The sequence below is a fragment of the Styela clava genome, chromosome 9 (assembly GCF_964204865.1).
Source record: "Styela clava chromosome 9, kaStyClav1.hap1.2, whole genome shotgun sequence".
In the NCBI taxonomy this organism is placed as follows: Eukaryota; Metazoa; Chordata; class Ascidiacea; order Stolidobranchia; family Styelidae; genus Styela; species Styela clava.
Window position 1 is genome coordinate 18,945,921 of NC_135258.1, and position 20,423 is coordinate 18,966,343.

The following is a 20,423-nucleotide window of genomic DNA, read 5'->3' on the forward strand; positions in this document are numbered from 1 at the left end:
TTTCGAAATCGACCGAAAACTGATCCTGAATTTATCATCGTAAATTTTCATTATCAGCAACCTTGGTACTTTCAATATTTTTCACATTTATTGAGTCCTTACCAACACAGTTAGTAATATTTTTTTAAATTAAACGCCGCAAGAGATAAATTTGCGATGACGTAATCATATTTGACGAAATTATACGGTATAAAGATGATTTGTACCTGAGATGTCAGTTAACGGTTAAAATAAATCGCAACCGTTAAATGGTTAATTAATAATCTATATGTAGCAGCTATTTTAAATGAAAACGTGCTTTAAATTGGTATCATATTTAATCATATTATTTATATATTTCGGTATCTATATTTTGTATATTAAAAAAATCTCGTTATTCTCTACATCCCCAAAAATGAGTTCCAGTATTCGAGAGAAAATTGAAGACAATGTCCTATTTTCGGGAAAACACGGTATGATGATGTATATTCACTCGGAATCGTGAAATTATCGTTTTACACTATTTTTAATCTCTGATTATAATTATGAATGTTTCCCCGAGTATACACTTTCTTATTTACTGCCGTAACATTGGCCAATCAGCATAAGTGCAAAATTGAAGTAACAATAAACGTTTCAGAAGCGCTCAGATACTTTTTCCATTCAGACAGTCTTCCGTGGTTGTGAATATAATCTCGTTTTGGCGGTTTTCGCGTGTTGTTTGTTAGTTTTTAGTTGTGTTTTGGTAAGTAAGTCCTAATCAAATAACTCAATAATCATTTTGCTCTGCGGAGTTTTATTTTGTATGCAGTAATCAAAAATTAATCTAGAAATAGCTGTGATAGACTAGGCCAAACTTTTCTATAGGCACATGTAAATGAAAGGTTGTCGAATGTATTGAAATAAAATGATAGTTTGAAACATATAAACCGGTTTATAGGCGCGAACTCGCAAAACCATTATTGAAATAAGAACCAATAATTTTGCAATGGTAGAAATGAAGCGGAAGAATTTTGCCGGGATCGAAAATCGGGGAAACATTCATTACGTAGATGTTTGCATTGTTAACTGGTATTATCCTACTACGTAGGTAGACCATTGTATTGTTTCGTAGCAATGCGAGGTTAGCAGTAGTCGTGTAGAATTGCTTGATAAAGACAGATGATGAGATTTGTCCATTCTAAATTAAATAGTTAAGGTGCTGTTACATTTGTTATTGTAAGATATTCTTGGTTAAATTCAAAATTTAGCGGGGTTAAGAATTTTAAAGGTAGTCACAAATAATGTTGACAAACTGGTTACTGAAGAATACTCGAAAAAAGTGCCGAGCGGAAGATACAACGTGGAAATTAAGTGAGAACAGAACACCGCATGCACCTTCAGACATCTTTGCGTCTTCAAGCAGTGGGGATCAACGCCCGACAAAAGACTCATCTCCTCACCCTCATCGGATAGAAATACATCACTCAAACCATCCTTATAAGCGGAAGTACATCAAAGAATTATAAAGCTTGGTTTCACGTGTATTCTTATGAATGATGAGTCACGTCCTCAATGTGTTGTTTGTTCCGGTGTTCTTGCCAACGAGAGCCTGAAAGCAGTGGGATTGAAACGCCATCTTACAGCAAAGCATCCAGAATTCATTGACAAACCAATACATTTTTCCGCCGATCAGAAAAAGAATTGTTAGGCGAAAAGAAAACAATGAAAAAGTATCTCACAATCTTAGAAAAATCTCAAAAGGCATTGTATGAAGTGACATATCGTCACGCTAATAACCGAATTGCGTAAGTCATTTTTGGCGATTTTGAGTTTTTTATAAAATAGGTATTTATGTAATGCTGCGCACCTGTCTGTTAACTCAGATTTTATTTTAGGAATTCCGAAACCCATAAAAATGGAGATTTAGTATGACATGCACATTTGTGCAATTGTTTCGTCATAATGAATTATCCTTGTTACCGCAGTACTATTGTGACGTCACAAAGGCAAAATAACCTCGGCTAAGTATTTTCGAGTTTTTGCATCTCGGATTCTAGCTTAGCGCGTATTAATTTGAATTTTTACTGCAGTATAGGAAGACGTACACTTGTGATATTTACTGTCCGAGTCAAATTTACCTTGGTTGGCTTTTATATTGGGTGCATTGCTGTTTTATTCTTTATATTTAATCTTAGTCCTATTTCGGTGGGTGTGCAGAACGTGTTATATTGATGAAATATATATTTTTAAACATAAAAAATGATGTAATTGAAACTGATTAGCTATTTTGGGTATTAGACATCGTAGATACTGAGAATTACATTCGTTTTTGAAATGTTTAGTTTTCAGGACTGGTGCATATAGTGAAGTTGCAAAATTGCGTATGTCACCAAGTCATAGACACATTTCTGCCTAAGTCACAGTGCGCCATTATGACGTCACTTAACTGCGTCATACAAATTAACTTAAATCCGGCTACGATCAAAAAATTGAACCATGGCAAATTATTGACTCTCAATTGCATAACAAAATCATTAGGAAGTTTTTTACGTTTTTCTCAAAACTGCTAAAAATGACTTACGCAATTCGGTTATTAGCGTGACGATATTTAATCGCAAAAGATAAGAAACCACACACCATTGGAGAAACACTAATCAAAACTATTGTAATTAGTCAAATTATGAATGGAGACAAGGTAACTAAGGAAATGAAAGAAATACCAATGTCTGTAGATACCATTCGCCGACGTATCAGCGAAATGGGTCAAAATATTAGGTGCCAACTGGTTGATAGAGTCAAAGGAGGAAAATACGCTTTGCAATTGGATGAATCCACGGATACGTCTGGTTTAGCGCAGTTGATTGTGTTCGTTAGGTATATAAGTTACTCATGTGCTTGGCGCTTTCTGGAACATGCACTGGTCAATACATATTCTCAGCAGTGGCGACGAGACTACAGAATGATGGATTATCATGGGAGCGGTGTATTAGCATTTGTACTGATAGGGCTGGGGCCATGGCGGGAAAACAAAGTTTTTTTAGCAAGATTATTACAAATTGCACCTCATATCAATTTTACGCATTGCATTTTAAATAGGGAAAATCTGGCTAGCAAAACATTGGACACACCAGGGGTCCGCAAATACGGGGTCGCGACCCAAACTTGGGAGCTCTCCACGCTGGGTCGCAAAACAATTTAAATTTACCATAAATATAAGCATCGCGTCTGTGTACCGAATTTAGTTATAACAACTATATAAAACTCTAACTATAATTATGGATTTTCCCCCGAGTTTAGATTTAAAAATGCCGGAGTATTCAGATAGCAGTATTGCCCAAAAGATTGCTAAAGTAGCTATCCTATAAATCGCAAAGACTCTTTTCAACTTATTATTGTTTGAAATTTCAATCAACCAAAGATGTTATTAGGACATTGTCCGTCTTTTGCGTCACGTTTCTGCGGACCGGTAGTCCCTTTTCGCGGACCGGCGATGGGCCGCGGGGCCAGTGGTTGCCGACCACTGATTTAGTCATTCAGACAGATTTTCATGGTTGTGAATATTACCTCGTTTTTCACGTGTTATTTGTTAAATTTTAGTTGTGTTTTGGTAAATATAAGTCCTAAACTCGCAAAACCATTCTGGAAATAAGTACCAATAATTTTGCAATGGTAGAGTGTAAAGAGGAAGAATTCAAGAGATCAAAAGTCGGGGAAACATTCGTTACTTTGTTGTTCGCATTGTTATATCCTACTACGTAGACAGTGCTCCGTACGGAGCCTCAGGACTCCGTTAAAGACACCTAGGGCCTCCGCGAGCTATTCGTTTACTTGAAAACTGTTCTCGACCCACTGCCCTATCTCCATCTACTTACTTATCCTCGACCCACTGCGCGACCTCCCTCAACTTTCCTATACTCGACCCACCGCCCTATCTCCCTCAACCTTTCTATCCTCGACCCACCACGCTATCTCCCTCAACCTCTCTCTTCTCCACCTACTGCCCTATCTTCCTCAACCTACGTATCCTCCTCGAGCTACTGCCTTACCTGCCACAACTTACCTGTCTTTGACCTACGGTGCTGTACTATTCAGTACCTGACCTAACGGCGTTTTATTCACGACCAGATCGCCACATTGAACTTTACTATCTTGCGACCAACTTCCATGCGTTATACTGGTCGTGTATGCCAATGAGATGATTCAATCGTACGCCGACAAAACATGATTGACGACATTCGTATATGTAGGCTGGAATCTTAAATGGTAAACAATAACCATAATTGGCAGTTTAAAAATGTGTTACTAATTGGGCTACTGATAGTTTCTTTAAAATTCAACAAGCCGTTTTATGCCCTTAATAATTGGCCATGGCGTGAGTCTTGTGACAATATGATGCTGATCCGAAATAAGCAATAGTGCTCTGCTGCGTATAAAGTATTTTTTTTTTCAACATTTTATAGTAAAAGCGATGCCAAAGGTTACGTACGAACTGCGTCCTTTGCAACTTCATTAAGTTGCAGATAAGACAAGCTCAATTTTGGGACTATACGCTGAATTAAAGGGCAGTTGGCAACGCTAGCTACGACAAAATATTTCATGGCTTAAAAATAGTTTGGAAGGGATTACACTCTCTGAGCGACTTATATTTTTGTGACTCCAAACCCGATGCCATCAGTAACCTAATAAGTAGCACATTTTTAAACCACTAATTATGGTCATTGATTACCAATTGTGATTCCAGCCTACATTTACGAATGCCGTCAATCATGTTTTGTCGACGTACGATTGAATCCTCTCATTGGCATACTACTTTCCAGTGTACATATGAAAAAATTGGAACGATACCGAGAAGATTAGCATGGTCCCCTGCGCAAGGATGACACGCACAACCGTGAAGCGCCGTTAGGTTAGGTTGCTGAGCGGTATAGCGAAGTGATTGTAGCGCCGTTAGGTTAGGTTACTGAGTGGTATAGCGTCGTGGGTCTAAGATAAGTAAGTTGAGGAAGGCCGGGCAGTGGGTCGAGGGTGGGAAGTTTGAGGCAGATAGTGCCTTTAGATTTAAAAGTGCCGGGGTATTCAGATAGCAGTATTGCCCAAAAGATTGCTAAAGTAGCTATCCTATAAATCGCAAAGACTCTTTTCAACTTATTATTGTTTGAAATTTCAATCAACCAAAGATGTTATTAGGACATTGTCCGTCTTTTGCGTCACGTTTCTGCGGACCGGTAGTAACCTTTTCGCGGACCGGCGATGGGCCGCGGGGCCGGTGGTTGCCGACCACTGATTTAGTCATTCAGACAGATTTTCATGGTTGTGAATATTACCTCGTTTTCTCGGTTTTCACGTGTTATTTGTTAGATTTTAGTTGCGTTTTGGTAAATATAAGTCCTAAACTCGCAAAACCATTCTGGAAATAAGTACCAATAATTTTGCTATGGTAGAGTGTAAAGAGGAAGAATTCAAGAGATCAAGTCGGGGAAACATTCGTTACTTTGTTGTTCGCATTGTTATATCCTACTACGTAGACAGTGCTCCGTACGGAGCCTCAGGACTCCGTTAAAGACACCTAGGGCCTCCGCGAGCTATTCGTTTACTTGAAAACTGTTCTCGACCCACTGCACTATCTCCATCTACTTACCGTACCTATCCTCGACCCACTGCGCGACCTCCCTCAACTTTCCTATACTCGACCCACCGCCCTATCTCCCTCAACCTTTTTATACTCGACCCACTACGCTATCTCCCTATCCTCGAACCACCGCTCTATCCCCCTCAACCTTTCTCTTCTCGACCTACTGCCCTATCTCCCTCAACCTACGTATCCTCGAGCCACTGCCTTATCTGCCACAACTTACCTGTCTTTGACCTACAGTGCTATACTATTCAGTACCTGACCTAACGGCGCTTTATTCACGACCCGATCGCCACACTGAACTTTACTATCTTGCGACCAACTTCCATGCGTTATACTGGTCGTGTATGCCAATGAGATGATTCAAGCGTACGTCGACAAAACATGATTGACGACATTCGTATATGTAGGCTGGAATCTTAAATGGTAAACAATAACCATAATTGGCAGTTTAAAAATGTGTTACTAATTGATAGTTTCTTTAAATTTCAACAAGCCGTTTTATGCTCTTAATAATTGGCCATGGCGTGAGTCTTGTGACAATATGATGCTGATCCGAAATAAGCAATAGTGCTCTGGTGCGTATAAAGTATTTTTTTAACATTTTATAGTAAAAGGGATGCCAAAGATTACGTACGAACTGCGTCCTTTGCAACTTCATTAAGTTGCAGATAAGATAAGCTCAATTTTGGGACTATACGCTGAATTAAAGGGCAGTTGGCAACGCTAGCTACGACAAAATATTTCATGGCTTAAAAATAGTTTGGAAGGGATTACACTCACTGAGCGACTTATATTTTTGTGACTCCAAACCCGATGCCATCAGTAGCCTAATAAGTAGCACATTTTTAAACCACTAATTATGGTCATTGATTACCAATTGAGATCCAGCCTACATTTACGAATGCCGTCAATCATGTTTTGTCGACGTACGATTGAATCCTCTCATTGGCATACTACTTTCCAGTGTACATATGAAAAAATTGGAACGATACCGAGAAGATTAGCATGGTCCCCTGCGCAAGGATGACACGCACAACCGTGAAGCGCCGTTAGGTTAGGTTGCTGAGCGGTATAGCGAAGTGATTGTAGCGCCGTTAGGTTAGGTTACTGAGTGGTATAGCGTCGTGGGTCTAAGATAAGTAAGTTGAGGAAGGCCGGGCAGTGGGTCGAGGGTGGGAAGTTTGAGGCAGATAGTGCAGTGGATCGGGAATAGAAAAGTTGAGGGAGATAGGGCAATAAGTCGAGGATGAAAAGGTTGAAGGGGATAGGAAGGTTGGGGGAAATAGGACAGTGGATCGAGGATACGAAAGTTGAGAGGGACGTGGAGCAGTTGGCCGAGGCGAGGGAGACAGGGCAGCGGATCGAGAATAGGAAAGTGGAGGGAGATAGGGCAGTGGGGGTTGATGCTGAGCGCAAATGGTTTAATGACGCTGAAAATATTCCAATGATCAGTCTTCGCGCACTGCTTGAAATTTCTGGGTGAAAAAATGTGATTCATTGGCCATTCCTTTAGTTTTTAACTTTCTAAAATACGTGCGGCCCGTCAATGACTTGCAACCTTTAATTTTGGCCCGCGAACTACAAAAGTTTGCCGACCTGGTTTTAAACTTTAGAGCCAGTGAATCATCCCAACTTATTTGAGGAAAGCTCAGAGGTCGGCAAACTTTTGTCGTTCGCGGGCCAAAATTAAAGGTTGCAAGTCATTGACGGGCCGCACGTATTTTAGAAAGTTAAAAACTAAAGGAATGGCCAATGAATCACATTTTTTCACCCAGAAATTTCAAGCAGTGCGCGAAGACTGATCATTGGAATATTTTCAGCGTCATTAAACCATTTGCGCTCAGCATCAACTTTTTACGTTCTGTTGCCATTTCTCTAATTATAATCAATTACAAGCTCATTAAACGAGTGATCGTGAATTATATACTTGTTAGGTTATAGTATAATTTAGTTTCTCAAAACAAATTTTGTCACATAAAGAATATATTCGTCAATAAAACTGTTTTGTCAATATAATTCAGTGAAGCGTCGCGGGCCGTAGTTTGCCGACCCCTGATCTATGCCCTTCAATGGAAGTTTGGACATTTTACTGAGTCGGCCGATATTTGTCCCATCACTGCATCTAGAAATCACTGATACATTTATGCATAGACCGAATTCGATATGAAGGTATCAAATATAATTGGCTTCATAACTGCAAACTCTCCCTTAACAACGAAACATTGCGATAATCCTAAGTGCTGAAAGAGCAACTCAAGAATACGATTTCAATCCATTCATTGCTAGTAGACGGTTTAACAAGTATTTCATGGTTGCCGTAGTATATTAGTCAACTCAAAGGCGAGCAACGATGAACACAATTGAATTGATATGACAAGACATTTTAAATTCTCGGGTCGGCCATGGATTGAGCGATGAGTGTTGCTCGGGAATTTTCTATTCTGAACCCCCTCTCTTTTAGAAAACCATGGCCGCTGCGCCCTTAGTTATAGATAATGTTATATTTGAATCACTACCACATTTCGACACCACCGTTAGTGGTGTCGAAATTTTATTAGTGACGCGAATGCTTCTTCACAGATACAAAATTAATCAAGTCAGTTTTTTAAGTGAACGAATAGCTCGCGGAGCCCTGAGGCTCCGTACGGAGCACTTATAGCAGTGGGGATCAACGCCCGACAAGAGACTCATCTTCTCATCCTCATCGGATAGAAATACATCACTTAAACCATACATATAAGCAGAATAACAGCGAATATACATAAAATACAATTACAGATCAAGGCTGGAGGTAGAAAAATATCTTCGAGTTGCCGTCTCCCAAATTAGACCTCGTTTTGATATGTTGTGTATTATACACAAAGCTCATAATTTGCATTAGTCATAATAAACGCTATTATTTACTATTTTATGTGATAATTTTCATATAATTTTGTGCAAGAAAAATGCTAGTGTCGACAATAGTCTTAAAATCGATAACTAATTACAGGTTTACCAAATGCTTGGGTCGCGAGAAGTTATAAAAAAAATTTTGGGGTCGCGCTAAAAAGTAGTTGCGGACCCCTGCTCTATGGCAGTAGTTCATAAACTGTGGATCGCGACCCCGGATGGGGTCGCGTCAAGATTTTCCGGGGTCGCCTAATTTCTGTCAAACATGCGCACACAAGTGAAAACTCTTTGAACCCTGAAAGCCGCTATAGCGGCTTTCCCGAGAAAGTGTTCTGACGCTGAAAGCCGCTTTAGCGGCTTTGGCATCCTGTATGAGATATGCAACTTTGAAACCCTCTCAACTTTGAAACCCTCATATTAAATTTAGACAGGTTTTACATTGTGTGAAAGATAATCTACAGGACTAAGTATAATTTTAAAATTGAGATAAAATATTGTGATCATCTTATGGAAATTGGCAAAATTAAAAGACATAAAAAACTTCTGAAAAACTAATAAATCTAATTGAAAAAACTTCAATTTGTTTTCGATTTACCCTTGTACATTATCGAGAACATTTCTAGAAGTTGAAGATAGCTTTCCAGTGATACCATCAGATTGAAATTATGTTGCACCATTCAAATTTTAGAAGCATTTTTATTCGTGATTTTTGGTTTGTCGCAAGATCGAGGCGATGTCAAGGTGACGTAAATAACGACCTAACACATTTACGCCGTTACGCAGCGACGTTAAGCAATTACGTTGCCACGTAGCACTTTTACGTTCCACACGAAAATCACTTTTCCCCGCATGCTCGTAACGTCATTTACTTAAGTTCGTACTCGTGAAGCGACCAACGACTTGTAAACGATACACGGGGAATTTACGCATTACATCTAGCCTCAAAATCTGTTCGACTAAAACACACAATATGCAGTGTTATTGCCGTTTTAATTGCATAAAAATATGAAAAATACCAATAGCAAAAATACGGATTTCTAAAAACGGATTGATGGAACATATCGATGGATGCATTGTTTAGAGCCAATGCTGGACTTTATTGTGCCATATTTTCTTCTTCCGATAGATGAATACTATCCAATATTTCATCTGGACAAAGCTTTCGATTAAAATCCATTGTAAATATAGAGATATCAAGAATGTAGCGTATATGCAGTAATTTCGAAAATCTAATGAGGCCGCAAAATGTAAAACACTGACCAGGTGAGTTACTGGTGCCACCATGTCTTCCGCGTTCCCGTTATCAGTTTTTTTTATTCAATTTTCATGATATCCAACGGTGAATAATTAATTAGCCTTGATGTTTCCGGCAGAACCTCATAAATGCATAAGGATCAAATATTTCACTTTGTTCATTCATTTTCGTTCCATGTTCAAATAATAAACGTATATAAAATGGCCTTTATATTTTAGCAATTTTACTATGTTCGATCAATATTCGTCTGAATATAAGGGTTTTATCTGCGGCCGTGGATGATACTGATGCAATGATGATACAATCTGAACTCAAGCTGTGAACGACCAGATGTGCAATTGCGCAATTTACCTCACGCAAAGTGTTACGCACAAAACGTCGCGTGAACGTTATCACGACAATGTCATCGTCGCCCTTTGCGTCGTTACGCAAACTTGGCGTCAAAATAGTTGATCAATTTTGTTCGCAAACCATTGGAATCGATAGTACAAATTCTGCAATTAAATGAGTTATGCGTATGTTAAGAAAGTCATTCGAATATTCCCCGAAAGGTAATTTTGTATACCTTTCGAAATTTTACTTATATTGTTGATACATTTCTAAAAAAGGTATTAAATCTTACCACAATACAAAAAATTAGTAGATGGGACTAAAAATAGGCTCACACATTTCATCAAAACATCTCGTAAAAAATAATGCCAGTTAAAAATAAAAGACTAGATAAGCTTTTATATGACATATTACAGACCATCTGATATCTAATGGTTTAGAAGTTATGTTGATTTAAAATTAGAGATATTACAATTTTTTAACGCGTCAAATCGATGCGATGCCGTGGGAGGTCAGGGTGAGAGAGTAGCGTCGTTCTGTGGATTCAGAGTTCAAAGAGTTAAGATTTGAAAGTTGGAAAGTTAAATTTGTTCCGGTCGGCAAGTTCCGTAAAAGTGCCTAGCTTCGCATTTTTCAGCAATAACTCGGCCATTTATTGTCCAAACAGCGCCGAAATTGCTTGTTAAAACTTTCATGTGGTACTTAACCTTTCCAGCTGGTCGGCAGGTACAGGTATTAGTAAATGTAATTGAGTAACAGTGTTACGAGCGCCAATAATATTTTCCTTTTTTAATTTACTTTTATGCTCTGTTTCACTTTTGAATTAATAATGGATCAATCTGTAATATGTTAACATTGAAATAAAAATAAAGACACTGTTGGAATGTACTGAATAAGATTTTAAATTTATGTATATTTAGAAGCAACTTACTATTTCCGAAGTATCGTACGCTTCATTACAATCTACCCCATTTTATCCGTCTATGTTAAGTCCGTCTATGTTTCGCCAAAGAACCGTTATAATTCAGATCTAAGAGATTTTTACACCGTGGTTTACGATGCCATCCATGTGTCTTTAAATCTTCTGAGGTTTTTCCGGCGCATTCCCGGACATGTTCGAATATTTTTTGGGCCAATGTTCACCGTCAACATCTACTTGCAGTCGGCTTGCAGGCTTTGATTTTATGAAAATTGGGGTCGCGAGGAAAAAAGTTTGGGAACCACTAAATTATATGGGAATGTTTCTGATTTTTCTGCAATTGCAATTTTGATTTAACCAATTGTTTGAATGATGTAACAACTAACCACTCGACGTCACAATCCCCGCTGATTCGCCTTTTCCGAAATCGCTCTCTCAGTCAGTCAATGGCTTGATTTGATATGTGTCGCCCAGTCTTTCTGTAACCACTTTTCAACTCTTATCAATCTCTCTACGTTTTCAAATTGTACGGAGCAGTTATGCAATGTTGCGAATGACTACCCGCGATGCGCCGTTTACTTAGTATAGTAATAGCCTTTGTAAGACTTTCCCTGGGGGTGTTGTACTCAGGTAATCAATATTTTTGTTACTAACGTGAAGTCCTGGTATACAACAGTGGTTCCCACCTTTGTTATATCACGGCACACCTATAACTAAACATGAACATTTTCAACGCATAAAGACATTTTGCAATGAAATAATAATAAACAAAGCAGATCAGGATAAGTAAACTTTATTCATGTAACATACCCTGTATTTAGTAACAGGTATAGAATATTAATGGTGAATGTCAGTAGCCTGGTACTTCTACCGCTGCAATTTGTGGACGAACGTGAGGAAGACACTCTTATTAACTCTATGAGTAGGACACAATCTCAACGCAGGCGAGGGGCGGTCGCGTCAATGATTTCGTCTATAATTAAACATATGTTGTTTTTGTTTTACAAAATCATCACGAGCGATAGTTGAAATTAACTGTTTTCTTACAATAATGTACACCAGAGCGCCTTCAGAATACCCCATATTATATATCTTAAAAGATGCGCGGGCATTACGGGGTCTTCAAACGCAACGCCGACCACGCGCTTCGGTTTTGCTCGCCCTTCCCCTTTTCGCGTTACGTCCCAATTATTATCACAGGTATTCTTACTCTTGCACAACCTTATTCTTTTTTTTACAATTTGATGTGTTTCCCCCATTGCTAAAATCATTCAAGGGTGTTATTGTCGGCACTTGCGAAAAATGAAAATGGCAAACAAACTCTATTTCTTTACAACAATTTGGCTATCTTTATCGCCAAAACACTAAATTGGTTGTTTTGTTATAAACCGCCGGACGTATCTTTTCACGTTATGAAATTCGTGCAAGGCCGAGCATATATTGGTTGCAATGATCATATTATTTACAATGTTGAAACGCTTACTCGACTTTTCAGACCGTAGAAACTATTCGAAAAGGGTACCGTTTTTTTGTGTTCAAGATATGAAATAATTACCAATTCTATCACGCTGTCGCGAAATAGTACAATTTGGTAAATTTATTGAAGGTTTCATTGCATCTGTGTTTGGACTACTACGCGTTTCGCCGGATTACTTGCGTTATTACAGATCGCATGGGAGTGCAAAATAGAATATTTTTATCGAAACGAACAATTCGAATATTTTCAAAGAATTGTGGAATATCGGGTATTTATAGTATATTATATACATCAAGCATCCAAATTCAAATCGCTATAGACATTCTAATGTTGGTGAGCTATTTCTGCCCGTCTCTTTTTTACAAGGACGGCGAACGTCGAAGTTTGGCTTTATGTTCCTGGAAGAACCATGCGTTCATATCGTGAATTCATGATTTTATTCCGATTTTTATCTCTTGCGTCAGCTTTGATCTTTCTCCGTAGCGTCTGTAGATTACCAAGCTGACAATATAAAATTAAAAGCGAATATCTATGAGGACGATAGTTGACCTACTTTTGATTTTACTTTTATATTATGCCTGTTTTATTTTCGTATAAAATAGTGAATGAAACCCCAGCGAAGTCATTGTATGAATCCTGACTGTTATTTGGAGTTTAAATAGTGATTAAATAATGGCAATTCTACTGATCCAATAATAATTTCTTGGTAAAATATGGAAGTAATTTCGCACAATAATTTATTACTTTGTTTGACATTTTCAATTTTACGAAACGGTGTTTGTGATCTTTATGCAAAATTTGGAGTTGAAAGAATACCAAAATAAGACTCCACAAATTTGTCGTTCCGGTTTGTTACCAAGAGCCGTGGGGTAATTCTCGCGGAATTCAGGGATTGGAAATTTAAATCACTCGAAATATATTCATAAAAGAAATCTTTTCGCGGCACTAATGTGCCGCGGCACGGCGGTTGGGAACCACTGGAATAGACAAATTGGAGAATTTCCCACGGCACCCCGGTTGAAAAACACTGGAATACAACACTTTCTCAGCGCGTAAAAGAGCCTATTTTATTAATAGGACAAGTTCCAGTACGATTGGTGGCGGAACATGTTCGTAGTCGCAAAACATGATTAATCAACATGACCTGTAAAATTAGTCACTGTGATCTACTTTGTATAAAAGAGATTGAGCAACTTATAAAAAGAGTTTCCACCTTGATCATTTATTGTAAGCTTCTGTGAACGTCAACTAAAAAGAACCAAGCTAGTAGTCGCCTTTTTATGGAGCCTTATCGGTTTATCCTAAATCATCTCGTTTACAGGAGGAAGAACTGATTAGCTGCTGCACACATATATATATATAAACTTCCTGGGCTGAGACTAATTTGACCACCGTCGGTTGTGGACGTGATATTGGACGATGGAATAAGGATGTTTTAGACTGAGGGTGTGCAACATTTGTGTCGGTGGGTCCTATAACCAGGGATTCCATACCGTCCTTATTTCTAAGATTTGTCCTTATTTTTGACTTATATTTAGCTTGCGTTCTTATTTTTGGCTTGGGTGTCCTTATATAGTCTTATTTGGTCTTTATAAAGGAAGCTTTGTGTTGTTTGTTTTATCGCCAAAGCTTTATTGTGGCATCATGAAAGCAACACAATCTTATTTGGAACACAAAGAGGCAAGGCACAGATAGGCATGAAGCATTGTTAGTGTGGCGATTCTTAGGTTTTGTGGTGGTGGTGGGTATTTTAGCCTAAATTCAAAAATGAGCAAATGTAAGAACGTTTTTCGTGATGAGTACGGAAAAGAATTTAAAGTTAAACGAAGCTTGAAGGGTGAGTGCTTCGCACACTGTGACGTCTGTAATTGTGACATTAACCTGGAGGTAGGGTTGCCAACTATGGAAAGTCTCAATAAAGGACATAGATTACCGTCATTATTTATTTTGTAACTTGCAGGAAAGAACAATATAAAACAATGAAATACATATATATATATATATATACAAGCTAAAAAGATATACTATAAAATCTTCATTTGTTTTTTATTTAATGTTCATTTAACATTGATCCAAACAAGCTCTAATTTTGCAGTTGCATAAGTTTATATTTCTTAAAGTTATATTTGTTCTGACTCTTTGCTGACTTCAGCAATTGTGGGTCACGTTTTATTTTTTCCGAAAATTCACGACACGTGTCTTTCAAGTTGAAGTATATTAAAAGCTCACTTTTCATTAGTTGTATAGAGCATCTGTTCCTTTCACTGCGCCATTTAGATGACATTACACTAAAAATGCGTTCACAATAAGCTGAGGTTCTGGGAATAGAGAGCACAAATAAAACTATTTTGAAAACCTTAACACACTTAAATACGTTATTGCAGAGTTGAGAAATAAATCTTCAGTTGCCTCTTGTGCTTCAGCAGCACTCACATTTGCAAGAAGTTGGTGAACATCATACCCAAAAAATTCCTCATCAGATGGAGATTTTAACCTATTTCTTAATTTAGTAAGTATAATGAAAACATATGCTGTTGAAGTTTCATTTTTTACCAGTTCTTGAACAGCTAATTTAAATACCTCCATTACATGTTGTGAGAATAATAAATGCATTTCTATAAGCTTAGGAACTTCTGTTGACTCATTGTCAATCATAAAAAGTTTAAGTAATTGTTTGGAACATTCAGCTGGTCTGCTGAAGAAATAAGAACTTAAAGCGCCACAAGAATGTAAGATTCTTTCGATGCATGGGTGCAGAGATAGCCACCATAGTAGGTACATGACGCATAATTTCATGAAATTCCGTCCCTACAAATATATGAAATTCTATAAGAGTTTCTCGTCTTTTTGCTGACATTGAACATGACATGTCAACATTCAAATTTTCTGAAGCAAATTTCAATGTATTGTGTGCACTGCAGTCAGCCCTAATAATATCATCTAGTGGCGTAGCCAGAAATTTTCAAAGGAGGGGGTTCTGAATTTTTTTTAGCCAAGTTAGATCAAAACTGCTAACGAGTCCGATCGAGCGATGGAATACACGTGTTTTAGTAGCCTTGGGGGGTCTAAAAGCATTTCAATCTACGGAAAATTGCTACCTATGATACAGAAAAATGATTTTAAGGGGGGGGGGGGGGGTCGACCCGCAAAACCACCCCCCTGGCTACGCCACTGATCATCATTTAATGTGTGAACATTAGTATAAATGGAATGTTTTTCTCCAAAGTTGCAATTTGCGTCATCTGCACTTAAACAAGATGCAAAAACTCTTTTCCGATCAAGTTGTAAATTGTTCATAGTGTTTTTCAAACAAGTGAGCATTCCATCCGCACTTTCATCTGCATTCTCGAAGAAATCAATAATATAAGTAACTGTGCCATGTTCCAACCTAAAATAAATATTTATTTTGGCTATTTGAGCCGGACCAAAGCGAAATTAAAAAGAAAAATTGAAAGCTTGAAATACATAAACGGAGGCAATTTAAGAACAAAACAATATCAAACACAATACTATAACTATCGGGCAAAACGATGTTGGAAAAAATAAAGGACAATTATCATTTTAAAAGGGACAAGGACAAAAATCTTAAATAAAGGATTGTCCTTTGAAATAAAGGACGGTTGGCAACCCTACCTGGAGGCCATAGGAAAGCCAGCTATTTCTGCTCACAATGCAGAAATTTTTCCAGTCGTCCGTATTTTGGGTTCCAGATCGATGGAATCCCTGCATATAACCAACTTCAGACATCTAGCCGCGCCACACAAAAATTGGTTTTTCTATGCGGAATAAGAAAGAATGCGGCTATTGCTTAGCTATGTAGTAATGAGACATTGGGCAAAACGGAGAAAAATTCAACGCAACGAAATACCTGTATTTTTACCCACATGGGTGACGTTTTAAACTTAAACTGTCGGAATCGGATTTTATGCTTGATGGGAAAAATCTGAATGTTGACAAGGGCCACAGTAAATGGCTTGGCGGGCCGGGTTGTGACCCGAGGGCCGCCTGTTTTACACCCGTTTTAGACTAAAACTTCGGATACCCGGACATTGATCCTCCAGTGAATCCAACTTAAGAACTAAGGCCACGGAACTGCAAGAAGATGGAGATGAAAAGGGTTGGTGCAATTTTGGATGAAAATTAGAAGATTAAACGCTCGTATATATAAATATTTGATCCGATTGAATGGACTACACAAGTCGAGGTTCTCATGCGGAATACAAACAGGTCGTCAAAACAATGAGGATCCCTGTTATAGTAGAAATTTTTGCGAAGAATGGTATCGTTCACCCTAAATCTATGGAAACCTTGATTGCTACCTAGTTTTTATATTTATATGGGACCTCCAGAAGTATGTGCACCAAGATGGCGCACAACCTGAATATAGTATGCTTACCAGGTTAGGGTTCAGGCTGTGCGCCATCTTAGTGCACATACTTCGGGAGTGCCTCTATATGTACCCTAACAACCAGACTATCTTCAAAATTTGGTGTTTGTGTGTTCATAGCGTATGTTTGTTTTTCACAGGTCGTTCATCCACTTCGTTTGGTCAAATCTTCCAACTTATATTGTGCACGCTATGAACCCGACTCAAGGTTCTCTCTTGATTCTATTATCAGTTTCTATCAATTATTTTATCGTCCGATTACGAGATCATAAATATACTTATAAAATTAAGTCGCAAGACACTGGTAAATCCCATACCTGGCATTTGGCGGTAAAAGGACGAAAGATAGTGGTAAGCAGTCGGCTGTCCTTTCCCAAACGTGAAAATCCTATCCTGAATACTCACACCGTGATTAATATATGTCGGAATATGTTGATACGGTTGAAACTTCTTCACTCAAACATTTAATGTTGCCATGCATGTGATCCTTCCAAGTCGTTATTACATAAATAATAAGATACGGACCGCAACGCTGCAGAACAAAACTCAACTTAAACGCGTGGTTTTGTACAAAGACTTGTGATAGAACTAATCAAATAATAGCTATTAAGTTATTACTGCGAGCAGGTTTTCTACACGAAAAATCCACGCGATCGGATGCTTAGGACCATCTATGATTAACTCGCCAGTCTCCAGTGGAACATAGCTTATGACTAAAGCAGATCTCAAAGTGACAAAGAACAAATTCAATATCGAAAGTAAAAAGTGTCAAAATGTTCATTAACCCACTAAATTTCTTCATCCTTAAAGCACCGTCGCAGATAACAATACATCCCCAGTGACATATGTACAGTGTCTAGTACGGGACATTGTAAGACAACATAAGTGATCTGGTAATGCGAATTGTTGGTTCAGCCACCCAAGTCGCGGGTTGTGGCCCCTTACCCACTTCCCCTCCAGAATACATATAGAATCAAGTTTGGATGTTAATGCATGAATAACAAGAAACATATGGATTCACCAGAGTCTTTATTGAGCAATTGCTATCATTTTCAACTTTGAATAACACACAATCAACTTGGTCTACGTACCTATAGAAACCGTTACCAAGAAGGGGTTAGTTCGAGCTTGATCACTTAAATTTATGAATGTTCTCAAAAGTTCAATAATTGAAGTTACGATTTTATCTCCTGTAATTGTCAGTCAAATCATTACAAGCTGAATGCTTTCCAATTTATGATACATAGTACCTAATCGATCAATTTAAAATATGCGGCATTGCAATTTGAAATGCATTACAGATAAATCTTGAAAAAATAAGTCAACTACAATCTCATCCTAAAAGTTACTCAGACTTTTTATCAGTCCCAATCATATTATTACAGCCAAGGTCCAGGTATTTAAATTTTGCCAACAAATGCAACGAGCGTGGAACTTATCTGCTGTAGTATTATCCATACTGATTATCAAGATGCCCGGTGAAAATTGCATGTTTTGCATATATACAATTGGATTTACAATAGCCAGTGTATAAAATGCAGTGGCTCATAGACATTAGCTACTATACAATTGTGTCAATTAATGAATCTCTTATTTGTGTGGTGAGTGCACTACTTTGCTGATCACCAAGTTTGAAAACGCTGTCAATAACAGATAATTCTGTACTTGTTGTGTCAAGGCCACAAAAAGCAAACCAGTCATTCACAACCATACCACCTCCGATAACATCACTGCCTCGATTTACTGTGCCAGCCACAAGCGGGATTTGTAATAAAGATGATAATTCGTCTTGATCTCCAGATGAAGTTTTAGAATGTACCAGGCCACCTTGATTGGTGAAGCAACAATAACTCCCAACTAGAACCTGCGTCGCAACAGTTTGACGAAAAACTTCAACTTTCAATACATCTGCAAGTATTTCTTCAGTTTCTCTATCCAAATCTGGATGCACAAGCGCAACATAGTCATTGCATGAAATAACATTTCCCAAAGCAGATAATCTTTCTTCTACCCTTTGTATTTTCACTGAATCTGGAAGACAGTTTCTGATATGCTGTAATTCTTGATCTGTCGTTGAGTTAGGAACCATGAGTCCATGTTTGTTACCAACACACATCCGTCCGATGATTCTGCAGCCGGCAATAGATGCATGAACGACTGGTATGGTGTCAGACAATTCTGACTCAAAAACACTATAAAAATTCTCCGATCCGCCGATTGCCACTAAACAATAGGTATTTGTTAATTTGGCAAAAACTCCAACTTCGTTGTTTTTCTCAAATTGTGCACGAACTGCCATTGTTCCACTACTGTCGATTGATGAGATTTATTATACTTATTTATATTTAAAAGTTATAACAAGCTTTTTAAAAAAGAAACACATACACAACCTTCATACTAAAGAATATTCCACTGATAATTAGGATGGAAGGACAATGTACCTATATCAGTATATATTAGAGATGAGTATCATAAAAACTTTTTATTACTATGGATCAAGAAATTGAAAGCGTGTATTACTGAGCATCCTGTGTAAGGAATCCATTTTGAAATTATACTATTTTCAGGGAAGCCCAAAACCTTAAAAGGTAAGATAAGTAGTGACATTGGGAAATTTGGTCTTACTGTTGCAATATACAGATATAGATAAGATTTGAATATTCATCTCGTATATATTTAATTTTTAACTGAATGCACAATATATTGATGAACTAAGCTACAACTCGATACAGACAGACAGTGAAAGCCAATAACAGCAATATGTGTACTGGTATCGCCTATATCAGTATATATTTATGTTCTACCAAAAATGAATGCAGAGAATTACAGAATTATGCGCCATGAATCTCTGGCAGTTTTATAGTTACCAATACCATGGTTGGTTGATTTTAGAGGATTTGGATACTAGGTAACGCAAATAAGAGTCAATAAATTTTATTACTAGATTTGGTATTAAATAAGTTACCGGTAACTCTGTAACTAGACTATAACTTGAGAACTTAGGCTACCTACTGCAGTAGGACAGGTAGGGTGGGTTTTCATGGTCTGATGTCTGTAGTCTATAATATGGTCTGACGGTACGGTACCGGTAGACTACCGGTACCAGGTACTGTCAGACTGTGGTACGGTAATACATTACCGGTACCGGTAGTGTACCGGTAATAAGTCTGTAAGGTGAGGATTTATTTTATCACAGTTCAGTTAATTCTGTAATTGTCTATTCTGTCTAGCCTATTACAGTATTATGGAAACTAATACCAGAATACCCGTACTGTAATAGACAACTTTAATATTACAATTTGGCCGGATACCGGTACCGGTACCGGTACCGTATGCCAATCCAACCATGTACCCGCACCGCACTACAGTCACCACGACCCACCACTTCCCAAAATTATTTGTTCGAAAGTTCCGCAGTGGCTTAACCACGCTCAACCTATACCGGGTATATTTCTGTAGGTAGAAATCACATGAAAGCACAGGTAGCCAAATTCATATTTGCAATCCCAGAATACCACACCGTACCGTAAAAGCGCCTAACTTCGGACAAAATTACTATATTTTCGTCAA

General features: G+C 38.0%; 2 protein-coding genes and 2 non-coding genes across 4 annotated transcripts in view; 2 read left to right on the top strand and 2 right to left on the bottom strand.

Moving 5' to 3' along the window:
- Positions 1 to 20,423, bottom strand: part of LOC120339888 (solute carrier family 35 member F6-like) — a 139,076-nt gene that overhangs the window by 116,243 nt on the left and 2,410 nt on the right. The gene's annotated exons all lie outside the window — the stretch shown is intronic.
- On the top strand, positions 4,768 to 4,872 carry LOC120340256 (U6 spliceosomal RNA). Its single transcript, XR_005569305.2, has one exon. It is a non-coding gene; the product is annotated as a U6 spliceosomal RNA (small nuclear RNA).
- LOC144427469 (U6 spliceosomal RNA) lies at positions 6,550 to 6,654 on the top strand. The gene has a single exon (XR_013477999.1). It is a non-coding gene; the product is annotated as a U6 spliceosomal RNA (small nuclear RNA).
- On the bottom strand, positions 17,866 to 19,238 carry LOC120339656 (eukaryotic translation initiation factor 6). The gene has a single exon (XM_039407824.2). It carries the CDS (start codon positions 19,150 to 19,152, stop codon positions 18,415 to 18,417), a length of 738 nt encoding a protein of 245 aa, XP_039263758.1. The 5' UTR covers positions 19,153 to 19,238; the 3' UTR covers positions 17,866 to 18,414.